A 24,122-nucleotide genomic window follows, 5' to 3' on the forward strand; every position below is an offset into this window, starting at 1 on the left:
ATGCCTCCTAGCATTGACCCCCTACAGTCTGTACTGACCTTCTCCCTATTGGTTTACATATCTAGACCACATTAGGTGAAGAAGGGACTGTCACAAGGAACTATCAAAGCATCATTTAAAAAAAGCATTTAAATTTAAATATAAGGAACCCATGGCCTCTGGAATCAATGACAAAACAAGTCTGTCTACTTTATATTTGAAATCTTACAGGAAGTAAGTCTAATGTGGTAAAAATGTAAACTAATCAGCAGAACACAGTGCCACATCATTTTCTGATCTTTTCTCTCAAGTACAGCTGAAAGGGAATGAGACACATTTACCCCCACAATGAGTTTCCAAAAATCATTACTGAGCTTTATGGCTTCTGTCTGCAGAATAACCAACCATTTTACTCTCATAAAATCTCATTTGATCTTGAACTGAAGGTGTCATGGTGTTCTTTCTCACTCCTCTTCCTCTCTGCAGGATTTAGTAGTATTTGGGTCTGGCTTGTTTAATAGGATATATAGGGCATTAAAAGCCACTTTTAACAAAATGCATTGATGCAATTTCTGCTAATGCATAGAAATCATGATGAAGGATGCATTAAAAAGATACATTAATTAAAATATTCAACATTATAGATTCCCTGATAGCATAAATATGTATGTTTCTAAAAAGATGGCCTAAGTACTGACTATCTGGATGTGTCTTTGTGCAGGGACTGATCATCAGAGACAACAGTTTAACCTTTTAAGCTCTGAGGATTGCAGATTCCTCTTCTCTAAGGGCAAGTCACTGAAAAAGTGAAAGGTCAGAGCAACCACGGGTGCAGACCACCGACCTAGAGCAAGATAACAGCAGTAGGCAGTATTAGACAAGTACTCAGTGATCAGGTCGTGCATGTTTATGTACACAGATGTCTGTCTGCAGGCACACTTCTGGTATTTCCAACACGTCTAATGCGTTTTGCTCCTGCCTGCCCATCGGGGCTCACATGAGCCAGCTGCAAGTCGCTGCTTCCCTCTCATCTAGATCACACATGAAAAAAAGATGCAAGCAGTTCCCCGATGCCAATGTCACAGTGTGCTGTGGGACTCGGTGTGGCAGGAAGTGTTGGGAGTTTCATCAGACGCTAATTAAAAGGGACAGCTATTGTGTGCTCGAGTGTATTGTCTTTTCTGTTTCTGAAAGTCATGCTGGGCTTATGGGCATTGAGTTCAGACATAGTATCTGCAATTTTTTTTTTAATTGGGGACAGACGTTGTGGCAAGTCTAAAAACCTGGAAACCAAGTAAGACCAAACCAAGTGCTGGGTTTAAACAGTGACTCTTCTTTGCACGCTTCTACAGGGGAAGTGTAAACATCCCTGAAGGAAGGGCTCATATTTTGAAGGTCTGTCTGTGACCTGCTCTGTACTCACGGCCTTTTTATCTTGCATCCCTCTTTCACTCTCTTTACGAAATTGCCCCCCTCTCGACGCCTGCCCGCCCTTCTATTTCTGTCCTGTGTGAAGTACACACACAGCAGGGAATCTGCTGGGTTCTATCTGTTCCTAATATGTTAAATTTTGCAGGTCGCTGATTCCAATGTGGCCACTGGAAATGCACCACGGGTCCCCTCCATGTTCTGGTGATGGTGCCATAATCGTGCGGGCCTGTTGTCCGTGAAAAGAAAAAATTAGCTCTGACAAGCTGGCTCATGAATCCAAAATAATATTTTTTTCACCGAAATGCAATATTTATGTTAAATTATTTCTGTGAGGGGAAAAAAGGAGCAGTAGTGATTTGAGTGCAATCTCATAAATGTTCATTCTTTGACTCATACATTCCTTCCTCTTCCTTCCATAATTGGCATGAGTCTTAATAATTTCAGCAGTATAATTTCAATATTAAGAATTTCAGAAAGAACCTTTTTTTAGCAAATGTAACAATGTCACTACCTTATATTTTCACACCAATTGAATTTTAAGTCTGTGTCACAGGGGGAATTTGATGACATACTTGCCGACATACATTGGGCGTGGGGATAAGCCGTCGTACCGGTAGAGGACACTGGGTGAGCGGGGCAGGAGGACCGGGGGCGCCTGGCCGGCGAGGAATGAGGAAGCAATGGACGCACTGCAACGCAGCGGGGAGTCAGTTCGGGATCTTTGGGAAGGACCGGGGCAGAGGAGAACCGGAAGACGGCGGGTTTCAGGATGGTCCGGGATCTTGGACTGGACGGGAGTAGGTCTTGGGCGTCAGGACGGTAGGGGAGCATGGAATCCCGTCTTAACCGATGGGTCAGGTAGGTTCAAGGTCAGGGGCAGGTAGAGGTTGTAGCCAGGAAGTTCCGTTCGGGGTTCCTTTCGTGGTTTCCAGGGGATCAGGCAATTCTCGAAGTCGTGGGCAGGCGAAGGTCGTTTTTCAGGAAGGTACAATTATCTTGGGTCGGGGGTGCGAGAGCTAGCGTCTCTGGCGAGTAAACTCATACAACTCATTCAACTCATACAAAGAGCGGGTGTGCCTCCTTGGGGTTACCTCACTTTTATACTTGCCACCGCCCGCTTCCATTTCCTCTTCCGGGTCGTCGTCTCCCAGGCTGGTGAGGCGCCCTCTAGCGGGCTGGAGCCGCATTGGCCATGACAGTATGATATAAGATACAGATGCGATAAAGATGGTGACAAACGGTGAACTAAGCAGTGAACTAGACAGTGAACAAGATTAAAATACAAACTGTACTTGATTTGAGTAATTGACAGCCCTACCTTATGATCACCATGTGGTGATGGACCAGTACTCTGTCAAGGTGTGGCCAACATGGCTCCAGAGCCTCACAGACCTTAACTACATAAGAAGGACATTATCAACAACCTGTCTTGGCATCTCTGAAGTGTCATTTCCCCCCTCAGGAACATCCCTAGGTGTGAACCAATAAAGTTGGTGGAGCCCTTTTCCCACCAGCAATCATCTATACTACTTTAGACCTGTTGCTGGAGGTGTTAATGAACTGTTGCTGTGCCATTTTTAGTGCGTTGCCATGGCAGCCCATTTCATCTTGAACTCAGATCTCTAAACTCATCTTCATTTCCTCAGACATTGGGCCATATGTGTGGAGGTAGTAGTCTAGTGGGTAACACACTCGCCTTACTACCATTGTGTCCCTGAGCAAGACACTTAACCCTAAGTTGCTCCAGGGGGCCTGTCCCTGTAACTACTGATTGTAAGTCGATCTGGATAAGGGCGTCTGATAAATGCTGTAAATGTAAATGTCTTTGATTTGCCTGTATTAGCACAAAGCCATTCATCATACTCAGGTTATGGCAACAGCTATATGTCTGCAACTTGCTCAACCTGCGCTGTGTTCAGTACGTTTGAGCTAACTTATTCATCAAAGTGACCAAAAAACATGAAGCTAAAGAGAACACGTGTACAAAATGTTAAGGTCCCAAATTTGCATTGTAAATAAACTGACAAGTTTAAACACTGCATTGTAAACACTGGCAAGTGAAACAAATTGACTACTTGGAATAGTAAGTGTATTATTCCTTATGTTTCCTTGGTATTTTAATGTATGTATGTCATTCAGCAAAATTACTGAATTTGTAGAATAACTATCTACTGACTATGAAGTGAACATTTTAGTGTTTTCTTATTGCCTTACTTCTCACCAGACAAAACCTATCTTTTGGAAGAGCTTTATGTTTAGTGCAAACAGATTAAACTAATTCCCAATGGTGATAAAAAATTAATGACCAGACAAGGGACATTTAGAAGCAGAGATATACAATGGTATTTACTCTTTAATACTAATAAGTGATTAAAAATGGATCCTTGAGACTATTTCTACATTTGTGTCTAATTGGTCTCATCAGTCCTTGTGAGCTTATTTGTTTTTCATTGTGGATTCATGAATTGGCCAAATAAAAGGAAATAAATTACAGAAAGAGTTTAAAATGCATATGATAACCTCTGCAGTCCTATTACTTGTATTACATCTTTTAAACTGTTCATGTTATGAATAAATCATACATTTGATGTTTTTGCTAGCAATCAGTGCTATTCCCATTCTGATATTTAAGAGAACAAAAAAGTAGCAATTTTAACCACAGTTGAGCAAAATACATGGCTGAATAGTGAAAGCACCAGAAGAACAGAAGGAAGCAGAGCCAGGTGAAGTGGCAAAGTGTGGTGATTTATTTAGAAGTGAACACAAACAGGAGCAACATTTAAAGTAACTCCCAAGCAGATCTGAGCTAAAACTAGAGCAGGGAGTACATCCCTGTGGACAGATGCATCAAGGTGAGCAACAAGGAATGGACATAATGCATAGACACAATGGAAAACACAATGAAAGTCTTAATTAGGACTGAGACAGAGACTCTTGTTCTTGTCTTGAGCTGTAAAAACCTAGATTACATTCAACAGTTCAATCCACTGAATTCAACCTCATACTCTTTTCCCAACTAACTGTTCTTGGTTGGAAGATTCAGACAGCCCTGAAGGTCTTGAAGCAACAAACCATCCTGTCACCTTCAAGTTCCTCCTTCACCACATTTCATTGACAAATGAGAATTTACATATGAGAATTTTAATGACCTTTTCAATTTGCAGTTGAACAAATTTCACTTTTTTTTTTTTCCTAAATCAGATTAGTATTATATAGGGCATATACCCAGTAGCCTGTGTGCTTCCCAGATTTCCCAGAGCCAGAGATTTCAACACTTTCACTTGCAAAGTGTCCTTATTCAAGCTTTAACAGGTCTTAAATGACCAGTTTGCCAGAAACCTTATTTTAGCTAATATTTTTCCAATGCTGCTTTTCTGAGTGAATGTCTCTTATTTGGGGCAGTGGTGGCCTAGAGGTTAAGGAAGCAGCCCCCTTAATCAGAGGGTTGCCGATTCGAATCCTGATCCGCCAAGGTGCCCTGAGGTGCCACTGAGCAAAGCACCGAAATATTCATCAGCTGACCACTGTTATGCATTGGTATTTTGTAGCGGTTACAGCCCCTAAATGTAAACTGCTCTAGAACAGAATTTAGAAACTGCTCTACTCAGCAGGGAAATCACACATGTTCTAAACCAGTACAGCCACTAAAGAAAAACAGGAAACTCTACTGTAGGCTCCACATACCCCTGCAATACACGGCATCTCTGTGTATCTGTACGTCCTGTGCTGACTGCTGATTGCATGAAAGCAAAGATTACCTAGAAACAGCTGCACAAGTGCTCTGCATCTACAATTTCTGTCATAAAACATGCATGACTTCTCAGCTGAGCTGCCATTATAGCTGTTCGCTGATGAATAGCGTAATAAAAGGAAATTATGGCTTTTGTGAAATATTTAACAGCAAGGTTATCAAAATTTTAATGTTTTCAAAGTGGAAGTGCGATATCATCACAAAGCGACAAGTTATTTAAAGAATCCGGAGGGGGGCAAGGACGGTGTCTTCTCTCTAGTGCTTTACAGATCGTAATTAGAGATGGAGGGGAGCTGGACCGACCATTTAACATATTCTGTTTTCTGAGACATGGGTGGCATACCTGCGGCTGTTTGCATGATCCTGTGCTACTTTGTGAGTTGTCAGTATTACAAATTGAACCTGGCAAGCACTGTGCTGTGCTCGGAAACCCACCAAGGATCTGATGAGCAATGTTTCGTCAACTGGTGTGAAGTTTCTGTGCACGCCGCGGTCAGATTTTTACTTTGACCTTCGCCCATTGTGATGCATTGTCACATTGAAGCTGGCTCTGAAACCAAGATGGAGGTGAGGTTGATTATAGCAATTTAATTCAGCCATGTCCATACAGGTGTGTTTTGACAGTAAACGTTGCTTGTTGTAGGCAGTGAATATGGAATAGAAATAGCATGTGATAACAGATAGACCTCTTTTTTTCAGGTTAACTGAAATAATGAAGTATTTGAATCGATATAAAGTATATTTGATGTAGTCCCACCCCTAGATCCATGCATGTCTTTTAAAGCCTCAGACTTTCATTTTCAGTATTTATGTTTTGTTTAACTTATCCCTTTTATCCGTTTTTATCCCAATTTATTTTACTCTCCTTCACATCTTGTGCTTCTTTTTGAGCAGAAACCACCAGCTCTCAGTTCTTTCCCACAGTACCACCTACATAAAGGTTCTATTACACACTTGCACACACTAACACATCTCCAGTTCTCATTGTATCTTGGAACAGTTTGAAATGCAATTGGTTTCAGAATGGTTGCAGGACCTGAGGAACATACAGTAGCATTTTATTTTCTGTCCCCTCTACACTTTCTCCACCTCTGTATCTGCTCATCTCTCTTAGTGCCAATTCTAAACTGTGTTTGGCTGCTGAGAGGGCAAATGCTGTCCTTGTCATTCGCCTACACCACAACACTCCCAAGGCATGGCGATGTGCCGGGGCCTCAAAATGATGTCATCACAACCTTCACTTCAGCCAGCATGCTGCATCAAACACCTCGCAGTGAAAATATGTGATCAGGCATCACTTTCCAGGCTGCTTCATCCTTCATCTGTGAAAGGAGGGACTCATTTAAATGGGCTCATTTAGATCAAATGGCAAAAAATTATAAAACAAAAACGTTTTCAGTGAACATATTTCTTCTTCATATGTCTTCTAGATTGTAAATGAACCTCAGAATGGATGGTTAATGCATTTAAATTGACTTATGGCTCATGTCTGGCCTGATTTTCTTATTCTTGTGTATTTTAGAAATGTGCACTCATCTAGTATCCAGGTAACCATGCCATCATAGCAATCTGTCATAGATTTTGTGCACACATATATTAAAGGTGAGGTAATATGACATTATCAACGGTGAATGGCATGTTATGTCCAAAAGACCTTGAAAGTAACAACATGTACCTGGTTACACCCATAAATGTAATTTGTGCTTTCCACTTCCTGCTGTGCGTGAGATTTTCAAAATATGACATTGTGGCATTACAAAAATGCATTACAAGAACTTCAAAGTTCTATGGAATTTTTTTGTAAGACATTTAGCAGATGCCCTTATCCAGAGCGTCTTACAACGTGCTTGCATGTTACCATCAATGAAGTAATCAGTTCTGGTTCACTAGGACCCCCAACTATAAATTTCAATATTTTGATTCACTCTGTTGTAGAGGAAGGTCTTGAGCTGCCGTTTGAAAATACTCAGTGAGTGAGCTGTTCTGACCTCAAGGGAAAGTTCATTCCACCACCGAGATGAATGTCTTCCTTTTACCTTCAGAGATGGAGGCTCGGAGTATACGAGGTGCAGTGCGAGGTATAAAAAGGGCTGTGAGGTAGGATGGTGCTACTACATGTTTGGCTTTGTAGGTCAGCATCAGTATTTTGAATCTGATGCGTGCAGCTACTGGGAGCCAGTGGAGGGAACGTAGCAGAGGGGTGGTGTGGGAGAATTTGGGAAGGTTGATGATCAGTCGTGCTGCTGTATTATATGAGTTTTAGAGGTTGGATGGTACATGGAGGTAGAAGACTTGCCTTGATATGCCATGTGTTTGCTAATAAGACCCAGAGAGTTGACTTTACAGTAAGATGGTGCTGTTAGTGTGGACGGTTATTGATCTGAAGCTAAAGCTATTTACATGGTGGAGAATCTTTATAGCCAGTCAACTGCAAACAGCAGATATCGGTATTTCAGCTTGATTATGTTTATTGATTATTTACTTATTTACTCAATTTAAACATGAGTTGTCTGTGTGGTGTACTTGTGGTGCAATTAATGTCCATGGGATCATTTAAATCAAAGGAATTTCAGTATCTATTCATCCAGACAAATAAAGATCATTCTGTTTAGTCAAAATGACATTGTTTTTGGACTAATATGAAGCTCTACTCTGGCAGTGCCCTGGCTGCTAACTTGACCTTCTCGACTTGGTTCTATCAGCAGTGTCTTTATTTAATTAAATCATAGAAACCAGAAACATCCAGAAAAAAATTCCTTCTCCATCTTAATGCCCTGAAGTTTCCAATTAACAGCAACACAGTGAGCATGAGAGCAGGAAGAGACTGAGACAACAGAGAATGGGAACATCCAAAACAAGGAAGGGGTCCTAATAGACAAAAAGGGGGGAGTTTAATGGCCTCGCCTTCGCACCTCTCCTTCTCCTTTTATTTGATCTCTCTCTCTCTCTACTCAGCCACTGGTTTTCTACATCTGTCTTTACTCTCTCCTCTGACTCCCCCAGCTCAGTAACCTCCTCTTTGTACCTGTCACTCCAGGCAATTTGCAGGGAATCTTTAATGTCAGGGGCTGCCTGCCTGTAAGTTATAGATGAAACGCAGAGAGGACTCTGGACTCAAATTCTTCAGCAGCCTCATCAACTGTCCTTTTCATAATATGAAAAAAAAAATATTTTTTTTCAAAAGACACTTAAGTTTAAAAAAAAAAATCTGTGGGAGGATGTGTCAACACCATTTCATAATCATAAACATAATCACATGTGGGAAAGGAAAGTGGGAACCAATGGGCATATATATGAACGTATTAAAAAACGTGGAACCTTACTTTTTATAAATTTAGATTTCAAATTGATAGAGCTATATGCTTACATTGAAAATATCAGGCGAAGATCTAGAGTCTGTATGAGGTCCCTTCCCAAACTAATTACAGATAATTGGTCTGAAAGCAGAATGCTCTGATGTTCTGATTATTACAGTCATTCCTGGCATGTTTCCACTGTATCTTTCCTTAACTGTTAATTTAATCACTCAAGTCTTTCTAAACATACTCTTAAAAATAACATTTTTATGTAATAAAAACTGGATGAGCTTCTTTGTGTTGATGTCTGTTGGATTTCAGGGTTATTAAAAATATATTGGCATTGAAAAGTTGGTGTGCTCTTGCTAAAATAAAAAGTATGTTACTGTAAATAGTGAAGTGAGTAGAAAAACCTATATATATGTTCCTCAGTTTCTAATGTTATACATTTACATTTACATTTATGGCATTTGGCAGACCCCCTTATCCAGAGCGACTTACCAACTTGCATTCAAGTTACCATTATAAGGCAATGGCAGCTAACAGGAATGATGCCGTTCAAGTTGAGAAGAAGAAAAGTCACCAGAAGAACACCTTTCCTGCATCTTAGCCATCTTCAGCATCTGAAGTTTGTAAATGAAAATCAAAACAAGTCTGATGTGATCTCGAAATTCTACAGTGGTGGACATTTTTGGCCACAATATATAAAGCTATATTTGTTGAAAAGGCTGCTGAATTCAGTCTGCTGAACACATTTTACACATGGGGTGGATTGATTATGCATATGGACATTTTTAGAGGGGAGAATGGATTGAAGGAATACTGCCAAATTCTGGAAGCAAACATCACACCATCAGCAAAAAAGTTCAAATTTAAATTGGGCTGATCTTAAAACAGCAGCACATGCAAGACAGTCCAGCCTTTTGCAAGGATGAATGACTGAAAATCCTACACACAATAAGTGAAACTTTTTTTCTTGTCTTAAACTTTATGCCTTATTAATAAATCTTCTGCATATTCATCTATTCACAGCAACACTGCACAAATCTTAGCACACCACTGTATGTAATTGCTTATGGTAAACATATAATACATGTATACATAGAGTTTAAATGAATTCCTTCATTCAGGAAATAATTTTTTGCCAAAAAAATGATGTCGAAATATAGCCCAAAATGATTCAAATAAATAATATTTAATTTACATTATATTCTGCACAGTGATATTTGCTCATGACAGGTAATATGTTATATATACAATAAATACATAGAAAATGACACATTCCATTATTTTTCTGAAGGCTTTTAAATCTCGCTTCATGTAAGCTATTGGTTCAGTTTTTATACGATTAAAGTAAAACAGATCTTTGATTTCTTTCTCTCTGCAATGCCTTATCTTCCTAATGTGTTGTCTTCAGTTGTGGAGCAGTGCTGCATGCACCTGCCTGCTCTCCGCAGCGGTTTGCCGGGAATTCGAGATCTGCACGCTTCAATCTGTGGCCAGGCGAGTGAGTGGCCTTCTTCCAGATGCCCTTCCACACCACATGAATAAACATGAGCTGCCCTGTGCCAGACTGAGAATAAACAGGCCAGAAGCTGCCTTGGACTGCAGATGTGAACATGGCACTGTAGGGGATAGATTTAGAGTTTCTGTTTGTGCTGGGGGAGGGGGAGAGAAGGGGGTCTACATGCCTTTTTTCCCTGTATAGATTTCCCTGTATTCACTGGTGCCCTCATCATTGCAAAAGCTGCACTAAAGTGCATTACTGGATGCCCTTCAAGGGGAAAGTTTCCTCTAAGGTGCTTTAACAATAGTAAGAAAAAATAATGCAGTTCCCGAAAAGGTCATCCTTACAGTTGCCTATGTTCTCTACACCCATTTAAAAAGTGTGCTATGTGCTATAGTTCCATGTGCAACACTATTATGACCAAGGTTCCCAAATGGTGTCCTTTACATGGCTTTACCCTGTAGAATATTTTTAATACAGGATGAAGATTGCCTGCAGCAGGAGAACACATTATGTATATATGTAAGAGGAACTGCCTGATTGATGAATTTAACTGGGTTTAGATGTACAGCCCCAGGGACAGAATGGTGTCCAGGCACAAAATAGTGTCCAGGCACAAAACTCAGATTAAAACAAATACAATCTTCCTTGCCAAACTAACATGTCACCCTTGTTGACCGGTGAATAAATTTACCTTTATTGTATTTCTAATGAAAAGCAGGGCAGGAGTGGTGACATGGTGCTGTGAAGGTTTTGTGTGTGTGTGTATGTGTGTGTGTGTGTGTGTGTGTGTGTGTGTGTGTGTGTTGGCTTTCTGGCCAACGGCCAGAATTTGGCTATAGGGACTGATATGCAGATAAATGGTAACCCCAGGACTATAGAGTGTGTGTGAGTGTGTGTGTGTGTGTGTGTGTGTGAGAGAGTGTGTTTGTGTGTGTGCATGTGGGCATGCATGTGTGCGTGCGTGCATGTGTGTGTGTGTGCGTTCTGGTGTAAAAAGTGGAGAATATTATAAAAACTCTCTCTACACCGAAGCATTGTATTAAAACCAGTCCAATCTGATGTTACCTGTCAGAAAGAGGCATGGCACAATAGAGGTTAAAAAAATGAACAGTTTCTAATTTAGTAACACCAGTAAATTATTATTGTAATGTTCCAATGTTGCAGAAAACCCAAACTGAAAGACAGGAGAAAAGGATAGAGAAAAGAGAGAAAATGCCAGAACCAAGCTTCAGAGAGATCAACTGATCCAGGAGAAAAATCGGTAAACAGAAAAGACTCAGAAACTGATGGGAAGATTCCCCTCAATTCCTGATGGAAAGGAAATTGAAAAGGGTAAAGATCCCAGTAAGAAAATTATTTTATACATTTGACTCCATTTGTACATTTGAAGTTGCCACAGACCAATCAGAATTTGTTGTTTCCATCCTGTCATTTGGCCCTTGTTGCCTCCTGCTTGGGGGTGTCGCTGCAGTGCAACAAAAACACATCTCTTGCTCGGGGGAAGGCAAAGATATGAGATTTGATAAAGATATGGAGAACAAAGAGGTGATGAGCCCCAACGCAAAACAAAACTGCAGAAACATTGTGGCCCTGCAGAATGTCCCATCTTACACTCGTATGGTATCCCCACATGCGTCTGAAAACAACGATCTAACAATATATTACCAATTTGCGTAATAATGGGGACTTAATCGGAACTTAATTTACCTGCAGGGCTTCATGCTGAAATGGTGGTAAATACTCTCCCCATGAGTTACCTCCAGGTTCTCCAGTTTCCTCCCGCCGTCCAAAGACATGTATAATAGGTGGAATGGTGACTCTAAATTGACTGTAGGTGTGAGTGTGTGACTGAGTAGTGTGCCCAGTGGTGGATTTGCGCCCTGTCAAGGGTGAGTCCCCTCCCTGCGCCCAGTGTCCTGGGGATGAGCACCAACCCTGAGCCGGGTGGTAGTAGACTAGTGGGTAACACACTCGCCTATGAACCAGAAGGCCCAGGTTCAAACCCCACTTACTACCATTGTGTCCCTGAGCAAGACACCCTAAGTTGCTCCAGGGGGACTGTCCCTGTAACTACTGATTGTAAATCGCTCTGGATAAGAGCGTCTGATAAATGCTGTAAATGTAAATGTAAATGAGTAACATGACTGAGAGGTTTAGGATAGTGGGTAAGAGAGATATTTTTTTGCACAGGTATATTTCCTGCATTATGGAAATATACACTGATACAGAATGAAAGTGAAGTGATTGCCACTGTGAAACACAGCACACGGTGACACACAATGAAATGTGTCCTCTGCATTTAATCCATCACCCTTAGTAAGCAGTGGGCAGCCATGGGAAGCAGTCAGTGGGGAAGGTGCTTTGCTCAGGGGCACCTTGGTGGTTCTGATTAAAGGTCAGGTCATTTCCTTAACCACTTACTATCATTACCTTACTATACCTTCATCTGTCACAGAACAACCTCCAGGATCCTAACCAGTCTGGATTCAGAACAGCTTATTCTACTGATACTGCTGCTTCCAAAATCTCTGAATGTGTAACTGACATCTCATCTTGGATGGCAGCCCATCACCTCAAACTCAATCCCACCAAAACTGAACTAATGATCAATCCAGCAGATTCTTCACCACATTAGGATCTTGCTATTTACCTGGAATACTCAGAGCTCTCTCCTTCTACAACAGCCCACATCCTTGGAGTAATAATAGACAACCAACTCTCCTTCTCACATCAGCAATCTTTCCTGCTCATGTAGATTCCTTCTCTACAACATCAGACAAATCTGTCAAAATCTATCAAAACAGGCCACCCAGATACTGGTTCAGTAATCTCACAACTGGACTACTGTAACTCCCTTCTAGCTGGTCTACCTCTAATTACCATTCGACCTCTATAACTCATTCAAATTGCAGCAGCACGACTGATCTTCAACCTTCCCAAATTCTCCCACACCACCCCTCTGCTGCGTTCCCTCTACTGGCTCCCAGTAGCTGCACGCATCAGATTCACAATACTGATGCTGGCCTACAAAGCCAAACATGGAGTAGCACCATCCTACCTCACAGCCCTTATTACACCTCACACCTTATTGTCTAATTTATGTATAGAAACTACAACAGAGTGAATAAAAGATTGTATTCATAGTTGGGGGTCCTAGTGAACCAGAATCGATCACTTCATTGATGGTAACATGGAAGCACGTTGTAAGTCGCTCTGGATAAGGGCGTCAAATGCCTTAAATGTAAAATGGAAATAGGTCACTGCTGGTGAATAGTAAATAATCTTTAAAACCGTAAAGATTATTTGGACATAATAGCAGGTGAATTTAATTGAAGGGAAGGGAAAACCTTTTGTCAGCAGCTATTTATTTAAGGGTCTTGCATTTTTTTACATTATAGAACAACAAGACATACATATGGTTACACATAGGGTTATTTAATAAACAAAAATAGCAAAAATTGGCTACTCTGAAAAAACAGATTCAAAGAATATACTTCACTTTCTCCTGATATAATAAATACTAAATAACTTTATGTGTAACTTTATGATTATCCTACCACTGCTATGCTGACGACACACAACTCCTCTTCTGCTGCTTCCAAAATCTCTGCATGTCTAACCGACATCTCGTCTTGGATGGCAGCCCATCACCTCCAACTCAATCCCACCAAAACTGAACTAATGTTCATTCCAGCAGATTTTTAACCACATCAGGATCTTGCTATTTACCTAGACAACTCGCAGCTCTCTCCTTCTGCATCAGCCCGCAACCTTGGCGTAACAATAGACAACCAACTCTCCTTCTCAAATCACATCAGCAACCTTTCCCGCTCATGTAGATTCCTTCTCTACAATATCAGACGAATCCGCCCTTATCTGTCAACCCAGGCCACCCAACTACTGGTTCAGTCCTTAGTAATCTCACGAGTGGACTACTGTAACTCCCTTCTAGCTGGTCTACCATTATGTACCATCCGACCTCTACAACTCATACAAAATGCAGCAGCACGACTGATCTTCAACCTTCCCAAATTGTCCCACACCACCCCTCTGCTACGTTCCCTCCACTGGCTCCCAGTAGCTGCACGCATCAGGTTCAAAATACTGATGCTGGCCTACAAAGCCAAACATAGAGTAGCACCATCCTACCTCACAGCCCTTATTACACCTCGCACTGCACCTCGTATACTCTGAGCCTCCAGTTCTGCTCGCCTGGTCCCTCCATCTCTGAAGGTAAAAGGAAAACATTCATCTAGACTCTTCTCTGTCTTGGCCCCCTCGGTGGTGGAATGAAATTCCCCTCGAGGTCAGAACAGCTCATTCACTGAGCACCTTCAAACGACAGCTCAAGACCTTCCTCTTTAAAGAATATTTAGATTAAATTGTAATTTTCTTGTTGTTGAACTTTGTGTACAGAATCTACAACAGAGTGAATAAAATAGATGTATTCATAGTTGGGGTCCTAGTGAACCGGAATTGATCTCTTCATCGATGGTAACTTAAGTACGTTGTAAGTCGCTCTGGATAAGGGCGTCTGCCAAATGCCGTAAATGTAAATATTTTTCTTGCATTGGATTTTTCAAAATGGCACACAGAATCCTCAGACTAACTTGTAACTTTCTTATATATCCTACTTATGAAAGAAAAACTACAACTAAGTAAATAAAATGATTGTATTCATAGTTGAGGTTCTAGTGAACCAGAACTGCTTACTTCATAGATGTTAACATGAAAGCTCATTGTAAGTCAAACTAAACAAATGCAACAAAGTTTAGCATAACTGAGGTGGAAGAAGTGTGTAGAAGTCACTCCATTGGCTCAGTGTCAGACTGGGCCATATAAGCATCCAACTCTGCATCTAAGTATGCTTTGGATTTGGACATATAGGCATCCAGCTGGTAGTCAAGCTCCTCTCGGGTGATTTTAGGGCGACCAAACCATCCACCCCTGCCACAATCCCCTCTGGCAAAGTCTCCACGGCCCCTTGGGCCCGTACCTCTACCTCTTCCTCTGAGTCCACCACGAGCCAGGGCATCTGCCAATTGCCTCAAATGTAAATGTAATGTAAATGAATCTACTGATACTGGAGGTCCTACTTTATCTTTTTGGTAGGTGGTAGTAGCCTAGTGAGTAACACACTCGTCTATGAACCAGGGATCAAATCCCACTTATTACCATTGTGTCCCTGAACAAGACACTAAGTTGCTCCAGGGGGTGACTGTCCGTGTAACTACTGATTGTAAGTCGCTCTGGATAAGTGCGTCTGATAAATGTTTTAAATGTAAATCTTTTATGTCAGCACCCCCTGCTGGTCATGGTGAATTTTTTTATTACAGTAATGCAAATACAGCTTTTTCACACCAAACTTGAGCATTAATCAAACATTTATATTTCAGTCAGTTTGAGATATTTGATACAAATGTATTATCATTTTTCTACTTTTAATTATGCAGTGTTGGATTAAATATGCAATTTCTTTAGTCCAGTGTCCATATTGTCCCTGGTCCTCCACATCATTTCATTGAAACCCTGTAAGGCACATCTGTAAGGCAAATCTTTAACCCCCCATAAATTGAAAGCATCAAAGAGATCAGAACTCAGCAGAAGATCTGCTGATGTGCAGAACACCACTGCTAACACTTCATTATGGATCCTTTGTGGCCTTGATTGTTTTTGATGTGCAGAATTCGGGCAGAAAACCCACAAGAGATTAAACGAGTCCTGACCACCTGAAGAGCCTGGCCTTTCCCAGGAACAAGACCACATCCAACAAAAGACAAAAAGATCATTTCTGCACATGAAAGCTTAGCCACCTGTGAAAATCATCTTCAGCTGAGGTCTGTGCTACATATTTCAGATTTTGTCAAAACAACAGAAAATGCACTTTTTCACAAGTATTTATTGTAATAAGACAGATGAAATGAATATCAACTTTTATCATTTTATTTATAATATTATACAAGAATAGTTTGTGCAAGAGGTTGATGGGACCGTGGACCTGTACATTATCAACAAATGTATAGAAATTCAATGTAATGGCAAACCTGTAATGCATAACAATGAACTATACAGTTTGGCCAAGATTGTGTCAAAAAAGGTTATATTTACTAGCAAGATATATCATTTGTATGCACAAAAAAAATTTGGGCTTACATGTATTGTTTTTATAAGGTTATAATATATGTATATAAAGTGCAAAAAACAAAAACACTTACAGTGAAGGCATGGCCCTGAAGTGCTGTGTGTGTGTGTGTGTGTGTATGTGTGTGTGTGTGTGTGTGTGTGTGTGTGTGTGTGTGTGTGTGTGTGTGTGTTGGTGTGTGTTTGTGTGTATGCATGTCGGTGTGCATGTGTGCATATCCACCCTATGTACTCAATAATACACAGTCATATGGCAAGGTGGTTACTGACACACAAAGAATATGGCCTATGCTGAACAGGTCACTCTACAATACAGGACCCGTCTGCCTGTCAGCGAATGTAAAGTTGAACGGGTTATCAAGTCAATGTGCAATAGGCTGAGTTATACAAATATAATTATTTATGAACAGCTGCAACAAAAAGCTATCTAAAACTTCCCCTTTTTACATTTAAAAATAGATGTTTCTTTAAATTCTGCTCCTTCAGCCCCTACCAATAGCACCACAGGATCTCACGTTCAAGCCTAGGAATAGAAATTACCTGAAAAGATGTAATGAGCAATTACTTACTTTGCAAGAGTAAGGCATTTCTGTTGTAAGATATAAAATGTGTAATAATTGTTAGTTACTAATATACCAATTTCTAAAGTTTTAATTAGATATTTCTCTTTTTACTTTGCTTATCTGTGTTACGTCACGATTAAGTTACATTTAAAAGATATAAAAGCAAGTATTCAGCATCACAGTTGAGTCTTGTCGATCGTACAGGGTGGGAGGGAAAGGGAGGAGGAGGAAGGGTCATCACGTCCAGTTTGTATTTCCACAGTCATCTCCTGCTCTTTTGGAGTCTGTCTAATTCTGTTGGGAACCCTAAGAAAGAGAGACAAAAAAGGTCAGGGGTGAAAACTTGAATACAGTTTCAGGCAAGGTACTAAGGCATTTAAATCCCTTGTAGGAAAATCCTTCGGCTAATCAACACCCTTAACAAACTAAGACATCAATTTAAAGACATATAAACCTATATAGACTATTTCTGTAGCTTGACAGAGCTACTATTTTGCATATTTTATACATACTTTAGTAAAGCAGACCTATGATTATTTAGCAAGATTTTTTTTTTTCCAGAATTAATCCAAATGCTGTTCAGTCCATTCAAGTTACACACCCTCTAATAAAAACATTTACCTGATTAAAGGTTAAAACATATCAATTTATGCATTTAAAGAAATGTGTGTCCTAAATGTTCAATGCATAACATTTTTGTTGCAGTGGTTCGCTGACATGCAGACGGGTTTAGCACAGGTCATATTCTTTGTGTGTCAGTAACCACCAGAGGGTGAAAGTAACAAATTACATTTACTCACGTTTCAGTAATTGAAACTGGAAGTGAAGTGACTGTCATTGTGAAGCACAGCATAGAACACGGTGCACACAATGAAATGTGTCCTCTGATTTTAACCCATTAACCTTGGTGAGCAGTGGGCAGCCATGAAAGGCACCCGGGCAGCAGTGTGTCAGAATGGGCCTTTGCTCGGTGACACCTTTGCGGTTCAGGATTCAAACCAGCAACCGATTACAGGTCCGTTTCCTTAACCGCTAGGCCACCACTGCCCCTGCAGATCTCTCCAGAGATGTTAAATTGGATTAAAGTCTGGAGTCTGGCTGGGACACTCAAGGACATTCACAGAATTGTCCAATCATGGCCAAACTGTAACCCAGTTCATTTGTATAATGTGGAATATTATTTTATATTTTAAATATTGAAACAGACTACATTTTATTTTATAGTAAATTTTTCACTTGCTTTACTACAAGCATTCCATCAAGCATGGTCTAATAAACGCTGGTTTTGACATGGAGGTACAATAAAAAGTGAAAACTCACTGAATTGGTTCTCTTGCGTTTCCAGCAGTCTGGATTCAAACGCTTCTGCTCCTCAGCCAAAGCTTTGGCCTCCATCGTGTACATTCTCCTCTCCTCATTTTTCATCTTCTTCCACTTGTCCCCAAGGATCACACTGATAGCTCTGAAGGACAGAGGTGAAAGGTTGGAGGTCACATAAATGAGGTCCTGCCAATTTAAACAAGTTTTGTACATATGCCTTTCATTTCCATCAATCAATTATGCATCCTTTAGCATTTTTTAGTCAATCATAGTCCATGGCTGGTCAATAGCTGGTCAATGTCTGCCAGAACAGCAACTCATGGACGGATAGCATATATATTTTTCAAATACCATTTACTACAAGACAATAAGAACTTCGATCTCCCAGGTTAGACCCTAAGCATTTATCTGCAAATGACAAAATATACTTTTATTATCCTGATTGTTATGACTTCAAATTGGCTGCCAGGGTTGGGTAATTCTTCACAGATATAGATAGTACCATGTTCACCATGTACTGATGTGAATTTGGGTAAACACATAGCAGAACACACAAACACACATACAGAAGGAATTGTTATGGTGGATCGGGGGATTTTTTTTTCCCCCCCCAAGGCGGCATTTTAGGAATTTTGCACTTTTGGGGTCCTCTTTCCTCTAGAAATCGAGTCTCTGTTGGGGCCAGGGTGAGACGAAGCAAGGAAAACCAACACAGCACCTGTTGCCATAGCAGGAACACCTTTCAGCAGCTAAACACATTCCTGTTCATGGCTAAAACTGCAACTGGAGTCAGGGTGAAACTGAGCATTGCCTCATATACATACATACCCCTGCCCACTTTCTTTATGAGTTTGTGTGTGTTTGCAAGCACTCCACAGACTACATTTTCATTAATCGCACCTCTGAACTGCATATATAGATGTCTGCAGAAAGGTTCCTACAAAAATATGGTGAATGGAAGTCAATATGGATCTTTCTACTGTATTTATCCTGCAATACATTATGATAGGAGGTTCTCCTGTAGTAGCTTCGCTTTATGCATTACTGTTTTAAATAATGTAACAGTACATGAAAGCACTTTTTATTGGCTCAGCTCTCAAACCTCAGGTTTTCCAAATTGCACACGAGGAAGTTTTGTGATGAGAACATTTTAGATCCATAATATCGGTAACTGATATTATAGATGCGATCAGAACAATGATAAACATACATTTCAATATAAAAACACACCGGTTGTCCTTGCCAGGGTACATCTGGGTGTACTCCACCCGGTACTTCTTGGCGAAGAGCATGAAGGCATTCATTGGCCGCTTGCATTTTGTGGGTGTTGCACCACCACCTGTCCCTGAGTTATGGCCGCGACTGGATTTGCTATTGGGAGAGTGGGAGGAGCCAGTACTCTCCTGGTCCCGCCCTAGTTTCTCACAATCTGGACTGACAGTGCCACCACTGGACTGGGAAGCCCTGCGCTGGCGAGCCATGCTACTCAGGACGTATACAGCTGATGAGTCCAGAGGGGTGAAGTCATAACTGCAGGGAACAAACACACACACACAGTTTACATTTACAGCATTTATCAGACGCCCTGATCCAGAGTGACAATCAGTAGTTACAGGGACAGTCCCCCTGGAGCAACTTGCACAATGGTAGTAAGTTGGATTTGAACCTAGGTCTTCTGGTTCATAGGCGAGTGTGTTACCCACTAGGCTACTACCACCCTAGGTTTAAGACTATTTAATTAGTGAAATATAACTACTAATCCAATCAGTTAGTCAATGAAGTCTGGATAATAGGGGTGTTAGAAAATATTGCTACAGCAGTAAATTGCGAAAGTTTATGTGGTGATATTCTATCGATACAGGGAATATCAAATATTGATATTGTATTTAGTCCACCGGGTGGTGCTGTCAGCAGAGATGAGAATCAGCATGTGACTACAACCTCCAGTCCTGTAGATGGCGCTGTACAGCTGGCGCTGTACTTTGAATTACTGCTTGGCATTTCAGGCATAGTGAAATTGCAAAAAATGACAGATCGATCACAGGATCTTATATTTCAGATCTTTTTTTCTGTGAACTATAGAATATCACAATATATTGTGATATAATCGTATGGTGACCCGTGTATCACACCCCTACTGAAAAAGGTAACTGCTTTCTAGAGGATGCAACATAGCCCATTATGACTTGCAGTGACTGTCATTACCCTTCTACATACTCCACATAAGTACGACAAATTATCTAATCAAAATCAAAACTATTGCAGGAAATGCAACAAATGTTAACACATCCCTTGCTACCCCATTATACAAAATTGCATACCTTCTGAAAGTGTCAAAAACTACTGAATCATCACAATTGATAGCATCCCTGTGACCAGGAGGTAGACACATGTCGCCCACCTCCATCTCATAGCAGGGGATGCCATGCTGCACCACAGTGAGGCTTGGATAGAAGGAAGACCACCCTGCGATAAACAATCAGACATGAACAACATGCAGAATTAAAATCATGCATAAGCCAATCCTACTATGGCAATGAGAAGAAAATAGAATTCAATTGCAGCAAAAAATCTAAACCTTGTGTCCTGGTAACAAGTAATAATCAATTGTGGGTGGATAAGTATGCACATAAATCCATTCATGTGTTGATATTTTAACATTTGTTTATACTCTTTACAATTATTTTGTATTAAACAAAGCCCACATAGCCCAATATATCTAGGATAAATTAGTAAATATTTCTTCACATAGTTGTGGAAGTCTGTTTTTCACCTTTGTTTTTCACAAAAAATGGATGGTCCAGTCTGCATTCAGCTGTTAGTAGGCCATATTCAGGTGAACCAGGATCAAAGGTCAGGTTGAGCACAGACTGGCCAAAAGACACAGTCTCTCCATGGGCCACCAGTTTCAGACCTTCACAGCCATAGCCCTGACATTTGAAAAACAGATTTCTTTCCCCTTAAAATGTTTAAACTTGTTTAAACTTAAGCTTTTTTACTCAAATAATGAAAATGTGAATCATATTTCAATGCGCACCACTGCACAATGTCTCAATAAGTATCTCAAATTACCTTATGGGAGTTGGATGACATGCCCCCTTCATCATCAGATTCGTCCTCTGAATCTCCAAGGTCCTCTACATCCTGCCACTCCACATTGCAGCCCTTATGGAAGCGCAGTCGAGTACCTGGGAAGAATAATTTACTAAAGTATTTAGTATGGTCATTTCAGTATTTTACACATCAGCAGACTATGACATTGGCATAAAAAAATATCGACAACAGAGGGTGCTGTTTCCTTTCAAATGTTTGCATTTCATAAAATGGTGGTCTGGTCTGGAAGTCTCACAAAGATCTAGTCTATTTTACATTTACATTTATAGCATTTATCAGACGCCCTTATCCAATCTCAAGAAGAATCAAATTGACTTTAAAACCATCAACTGATTTAGGTGAAAATGTTGAAAATGTGCATGTAGATGTCTGTAATACCTTTCAGAAAACAATGCCAGGCTGTAGAGGGCCAAGAGTGAGACCATCCCATGTCATCATCATCCGAAAGTGAAGACATGCAAAATATACCAGACTCAGACTCACTGCTCGCCTGGGAGAACAAATCAAATCAGTGTTGAGCTAAACATGAAGATCCACAGAGTAGCATATGGAAGGTAGGCCATGATGACCATGAGTGTATGAATGGCTGTACCCTGACACGACGGCGCTCCCTCATGTGGCTTCGGGCGGGGGTGGGGGCGCTGCTGGAGGCAAGGGGAGGGCGAGCATAGGAATGTAAACTGTTACTGGTGGCAAAGATGTGCACAGGAGAAGACCTGATAGAAACAATCAGAAAATTAATAACAAATAGCAACAAATAAAAACTGCATTGTATGTAATGTGCAAGTAAGATGTACAAAACCTATGATAAATGGATACTGGTACCTGTTGTGGGGAGCGTTCTGTAGCAGTGGACTCTGTGGACTTGTGGCAATATTGGCCAGCTCTGTCAGCCAGTTTGTTTCAGTATTTTGAGAACTGCTCTCAGCTCCAGGTCTCCAGGTCACCTCAGGATTCTGCTGGTGCGACACGTCTGACCCCACCTGGAAAACTGCAGTGGACGACTGGTCCTCCTGCACCTCCTGCAACTCTGGAAGGTCATCTTCACAGAAAATAAAATATTTAATTATATTCATTAAACAATCATTGACTGATTACTGCAGATTTTGTAAACATAAAATAATGTTTGATTACCATACTCCATGTGACCATCACTGGAAGGGCATCTTGGAAAAGAAGGCAGGTTCTCGTTGCACTTGAGTATGTCAAAGGCCTCATCCACACCTACTGTTTCCACCTGGGTTTCCATCTCAACTCTTTCAGGAGCAAGTTGAGTTTTTACTTTCCACACCATATTACGCCATATCAGTTTTCCTGGCTAAGGACACAGACAACAATATTTTCCTTTCCATCATTTAAGATTAGAATAATTACATTTTGGACATATAATGATACTGAAATCACTATTAAATGTTATTTAATAACACTATATAACATATTATTAAACAATCTGTAAGTAAAAATAACAAAGTAAATTTTATAAAACATAATTTTAAAAATAATTCATTGGGATTCAGTTTTGTGTGAATTTTTTTATTCAATTCATATTTACATTCATAATAATTCAGAATTCAAAACATATATTTTTTACATATATACAAATGTAATACATATATATTAAAATTAATATGTGTGTAATTGTGCATATGCAATGTGTGTATAAATATAAATATTGAATTCTGAATTGATATGAAAGTAGAGCAGCAGAAACTACTGCACATGTTCTACTATGCATATATGTGCTGTTAAGTATAAGATAGCAGGGTTGCTTTGAACGTGTCATAATAAACGTAGTTTTAAAAGAATGAATTAAAGAGTGCTCGAGATTATTTCCTGGGGTAAGGGCTAAATATCCGTGAATAAAATTCTTTGTTTAAGGACTTCTGTATCTGTTTCGAAAGAAGCGGTCATGTGACCACTTGCATGCAAGGCTTGTTTATAAACTTTAAGAACTTCGCGCATGCGCTCCAGGGCTCATTCATTCACAACTGCGTAACAGGACGAGATCAGTAAAACGGTCGGATAAAACTTCGAATTTGCGCAAATATGTCGCAACCATTTCAAATTTTCACAGCGACAGAGCTTTCTAGAATTTCTAGCAGCATACGAAGAAATGTATCATGGTCAGGTCGTATCATGCCCAAAGAAAATATTCCCATCTGTCAACCGATAGAAGGGAAAAACGTATAAGAACCAATAAAATGGCGTTTCATTCGGTCCAACAACATGTACAAGATGTTCCAGTAAAAACACCCATTCAAAATGGTTATATTTCATTGAACCTTGATGCAAGCTGGTCGATTCTGGGAAATATTAAATTAACCACATTGATCCGAAAAAAATAATTGACAATCGCTGCCCTTAAGCAGGCTTTAGTTGACAAAACCCTGCCGCGCGACAGTAACTCGGGATCTATTGTTCCCTGGCAGGCTGACATGAAGAACCCCGGATCTCGGGTACAAGCGCTGCGAACTTGTAAACAAAAGAATGTCAACAAGTTGGGGCAGGAGAGCGGCGCGACCCTCGCAGAACACCGACCAAACGCGAAATGAATGAAACGCAACGTTTTGCGGGGACTTTAGTCGACGGCAGTTTGCGCGGTGAGGCTGGCTAGCTGTCTTGCGCGTCAACTGTCCGGCTGCAGCCCCAGCTAGCGACCAACTACAACCAAAACAACAAACGTCACAATGAAAAAGAGAGAAAAGCTCGAGCTAAAACAAGTTGACAACCGTCGACTGTTGAGAAAATGGCAGCCGTTACGTCTGACGCAGTTGTCACCAGCGAAAGGGCGATTTGTCATTTGTTTTTTTCCTAGACGTTTGTCAATTCTTTGTTTGAAAGAGCTCTGTCGCTAACTTTCTTACTTACCAAACCAGTCGCCATTACCGAGTATCTCTGGCATTCACAGTAGAGGGTGGTCTGATTACATTTAGAAACTCGCTCCCATTGGACGAGAATAACGTCAGTCATACGCAGCCGTGCTCTCCATTGGTCGATGGCTGGGGCATAGAAGAAGA

General features: G+C 40.6%; 1 protein-coding gene across 1 annotated transcript; it reads right to left on the reverse strand.

Moving 5' to 3' along the window:
• Positions 1-15,894: 15,894 nt before the first annotated feature.
• hbp1 (HMG-box transcription factor 1) lies at positions 15,895-24,012 on the reverse strand. The gene is made up of 11 exons (XM_028958345.1): positions 23,974-24,012; positions 22,240-22,423; positions 21,931-22,147; positions 21,698-21,821; positions 21,484-21,595; positions 21,064-21,179; positions 20,765-20,921; positions 20,313-20,457; positions 19,222-19,521; positions 17,992-18,133; positions 15,895-16,977 (listed from the first exon to the last, which is right to left on the reverse strand). Exons 1-11 carry the CDS (start codon positions 23,986-23,988, stop codon positions 16,960-16,962), a joined length of 1,530 nt encoding a protein of 509 aa, XP_028814178.1. The 5' UTR covers positions 23,989-24,012; the 3' UTR covers positions 15,895-16,959.
• Positions 24,013-24,122: the final 110 nt, after the last annotated feature.

Source organism: Denticeps clupeoides, chromosome 17, assembly GCF_900700375.1.
Source record: "Denticeps clupeoides chromosome 17, fDenClu1.1, whole genome shotgun sequence".
Taxonomy (NCBI): domain Eukaryota; kingdom Metazoa; phylum Chordata; class Actinopteri; order Clupeiformes; family Denticipitidae; genus Denticeps; species Denticeps clupeoides.

What these genes read in the sequence shown, in the direction of transcription:
- hbp1 (XM_028958345.1), bottom strand. An exon ending in CTGGCATTGTTTTCTGAAAG is followed by an intron (nt 21,180 to 21,483) that starts GTATTACAGACA and finishes TATTCTTCCCAG; the next exon opens with GTACTCGACTGCGCTTCCAT. An exon ending in TACCCTGGCAAGGACAACCG is followed by an intron (nt 18,134 to 19,221) that starts GTGTGTTTTTAT and finishes TCTGTCCTTCAG; the next exon opens with AGCTATCAGTGTGATCCTTG.